The sequence below is a fragment of the Salvelinus sp. IW2-2015 genome, linkage group LG20, assembly GCF_002910315.2.
Source record: "Salvelinus sp. IW2-2015 linkage group LG20, ASM291031v2, whole genome shotgun sequence".
Taxonomy (NCBI): Eukaryota; Metazoa; Chordata; class Actinopteri; order Salmoniformes; family Salmonidae; genus Salvelinus; species Salvelinus sp. IW2-2015.
This window is the reverse complement of record NC_036860.1, coordinates 8,800,437-8,803,458: the sequence shown is the minus strand read 5'-3', so window position 1 is coordinate 8,803,458 and position 3,022 is coordinate 8,800,437. Positions and strand designations below refer to the sequence as shown.

At 43.9% G+C, this 3,022-nt stretch overlaps 1 protein-coding gene across 1 annotated transcript in view; it reads left to right on the top strand.

The window, feature by feature from the left end:
* Positions 1 to 833: 833 nt before the first annotated feature.
* The window catches only part of stx1b (syntaxin 1B), a 57,295-nt gene continuing 55,106 nt past the window's right edge, over positions 834 to 3,022 (top strand). The window contains exon 1 of the mRNA XM_024013033.2: positions 834 to 1,103. Within this exon, the coding sequence (XP_023868801.1) occupies positions 1,074 to 1,103 (30 nt within the window). The 5' untranslated portion in view covers positions 834 to 1,073. The remainder of the gene's footprint in view (positions 1,104 to 3,022) is intronic.

Sequence of the window (3,022 nt, the reverse complement as noted above, 5' to 3'; positions counted from 1 at the left end):
TCTGAAAATGTTGAAACAACGTTGATGTAATTTGCCTCAGGTGTATAGGCTATTAGATGCAGGTCTAGGTGTATAACAATCTAATAACTTTTACATCTTTTTTACCGTTATATCAATCTATGTTAAGGTGTTTCAAAAATCTAGGCCTATCAGTAAAATAGTCTGCTGTAGCCTAATATTAAAACAGAAAGTAAAGTCATATTTGAATTTCTCGTAAATCATTAGCTAACATTTGCCTTCAGCGCTACAGCTGACTTTCTATTCCTGAGTGCACTTATGATTGGCGGTTTGCCGCCAAATTTTTTTTGTTGAGCTCTGCGTGGACAGCTTCATATAAATAGGAGCCTTACTTGTGCATTGAAGTGGGTTGGCGTTTCCGATAAAAAAAAACGTGTTTAATGGGGCGGGGATAGACATCACCTCATCCTCTGATTATTTCTCACTTCCGTTCTGCTGCCACTATAGACCGCATCGCCTGACGCCCTTGAGGAAACCGCTCCTTTGGGCAAGGGGGCTGGGGGTTTCCGTTGCCCACCCAGTCTCGCATGCGCGTGGATTGGAAATTCGCACCCAAATTAATTTTAATTCACCTAAACAAACTAACAGTTCACTGGTTGGCTTGGTAGCGCGACCGATTTACGCGCTGCGGATAGACACCGAGGGGAAAAAAGGCGGAAGCGGGGAGGCGGTAGCAAGTAAAAAGTGATAGAATTGGATGCGAGGGAACCCGCGCGTGGCGCACAAGAGGTTTCCATCCCTCCGCATCGTCTTTCTTTTTTCATCCTTTTTTTTTTTTGCAGCATCAGTACCGCGCTCGTATCGCATTCGTTTGCTGGAGTCGGAGCGCGCTGCGGGGCGACACTGCACCGCCAAGGAGGACGCACAAGCACAGTAGAGGGGGGACTAGAAAAAGGAAAAAAGACAGAGAAGGTAGCGCACAGGGGAGACTCATAAGCTACCCCCTCATTTGAATACTGGAAGAAAATATCAAATTGTCGGACCTTTGGACATAAGAAGACAACGAGGCGGAAAAACCCAGGCGATTATATTTTAGCCAGCACGGCGGGGAAACAATGAAGGATCGTACACAAGAACTACGAAGTGTAAGCTTATATATTTATACTATTCCTGCCCTCTTCCCTTGGTTCCACTCTCTCCTCCCTTCCGAATCCTCACCGCAATCGGGCGTCAGCGTCTGACATCTCCTTGCTGGGCGCTACTTCACCGCAAACATAACACATATGTGGGGTTTCGGTTCTTACCAAAAATACAGAGGCGGGTATCTTTAGGCTATTCATTTATATTTTACGCATTCGAATGTGTCTTCCCATCAGTGTCAATAGCCTAGTGGTGCCCGCATGCGTGCACTGATGATCATACACGTAATATGAGCAGGATAAAATATGCCTTCTCTATTAATGGTCCGTTGAAATGCAGTGATTTGAGAAAATAGTATAGGGCTATTAGCATTACAGGCAGGCAGGCAATAATATAAAACAAACACATCTACCATAGATAGTCTACTGCTAGAAATCACCCAAATCAATATAAGTTTATGAATTCTTATTGCTGGCTAATATGGATGGACAGCTACCCTTTAACAGTGGTTAAATACAGTGGATGAAAGCTATCCTAGCCCATAGTCCTCCTAGCCAAGCAATCCCTGCAAACACCGTTAAAGAGTGTTCTTCAACCCTTGGTAGAACGAAATATTTGTTCAGAATTGCCTCAGCCCATCGGATTTATCTTTTTCTAGATAGTTGATGGAGAGAGCGTTTTATAGGAGTGGGACGGGGCCGAATAAGGTGGGGGTGGGGGGTCATATTATGAGATTGTACATTTTGTTATAACTGGCCTCTACAATGGGGTATAGTTTACATTATTCCTTGTATTAGACTCAAATTCGATCAAGGAGGACAGAATTGTAGCTCTCTCCCAACTATGCGTCTGTAGGGTTCAATTGGGTTTGCTTTGGCGACACCATGCTATGGCAGGATCTGCACCAGGGTTTMATTTTTTTCCTGCATTGGAAAACCACATTCACACCGGTTTACAACACGTTCGGTGACTAGATATATGCCATGAGGATAGCCACTGTCATATGTTTGTGCAATTTGTCTGTCTAGGTTTAATTGAAAAACAAGGCAATAAAATCGATATGAGGCCCGAAGCRTGCATGGCATTTTTGGCGTAGCCCAACCTCCAACGGCTGGAGATCAATAAAATATCCGAGGAAACGCCTGGACTCACTGCCGCTCTGCACGTATATCTAAAGCGTGTGTGYGTGTGCGTGTGTGTGTGCCTGTGTGTGATTATTATATCCAAATTTAGAGCCAATACAGGCGATACTGCTGTGAACATTATAGCACATGATTGTGATTGTGCCACCGTTCCTGAGATAGCCCATGGTCAGCGGATTCACCTTGCATGAATTCTGTGCCTCCTCTTGTGCCTTCCCACTGAAACGCTGAACACAGCTAGATCCATACTCAGTCAGACACTAGGCACTTGCCTCACTGCCCACTGTAGATTCAACGAGACTAGGCTACAGAAATGTCTCGGCTATGATGCTTTCATGTCCAAACGAACCATAAGAGCGTTTATTAGACGTGTTCATTTAGTAGATTATCTTTCTCTCTGAGACGGATTTTCGTTCTTTCTTTACCTGTAATTTATGGTTTTGTATCCCCAACCCAACCCCCCCACGTTCCCGATATAATGGATGCCATCTGAAGTGAAATGGATAAATAATCACTACCGTCAGTCTAAGTTCTATGAAAATAATATTGTTGATGTTATATTATAATGATCGAATATCACGTAATTCTGGCAACAGATGTTATATGATTGGGTAATAATTACATTTTATGTAATCGTCAACATCACAGTGACGTATACGTCGCGCGCTACATCGTCCTACTCTGAGCAAGCCGTGTCTGCACGGGTTTTACCGAATGTGCTACGTGTGTGAGTGAGAAAAAGATTGGCCGGCTATATTTACCATGTCTATACCGACTATTCC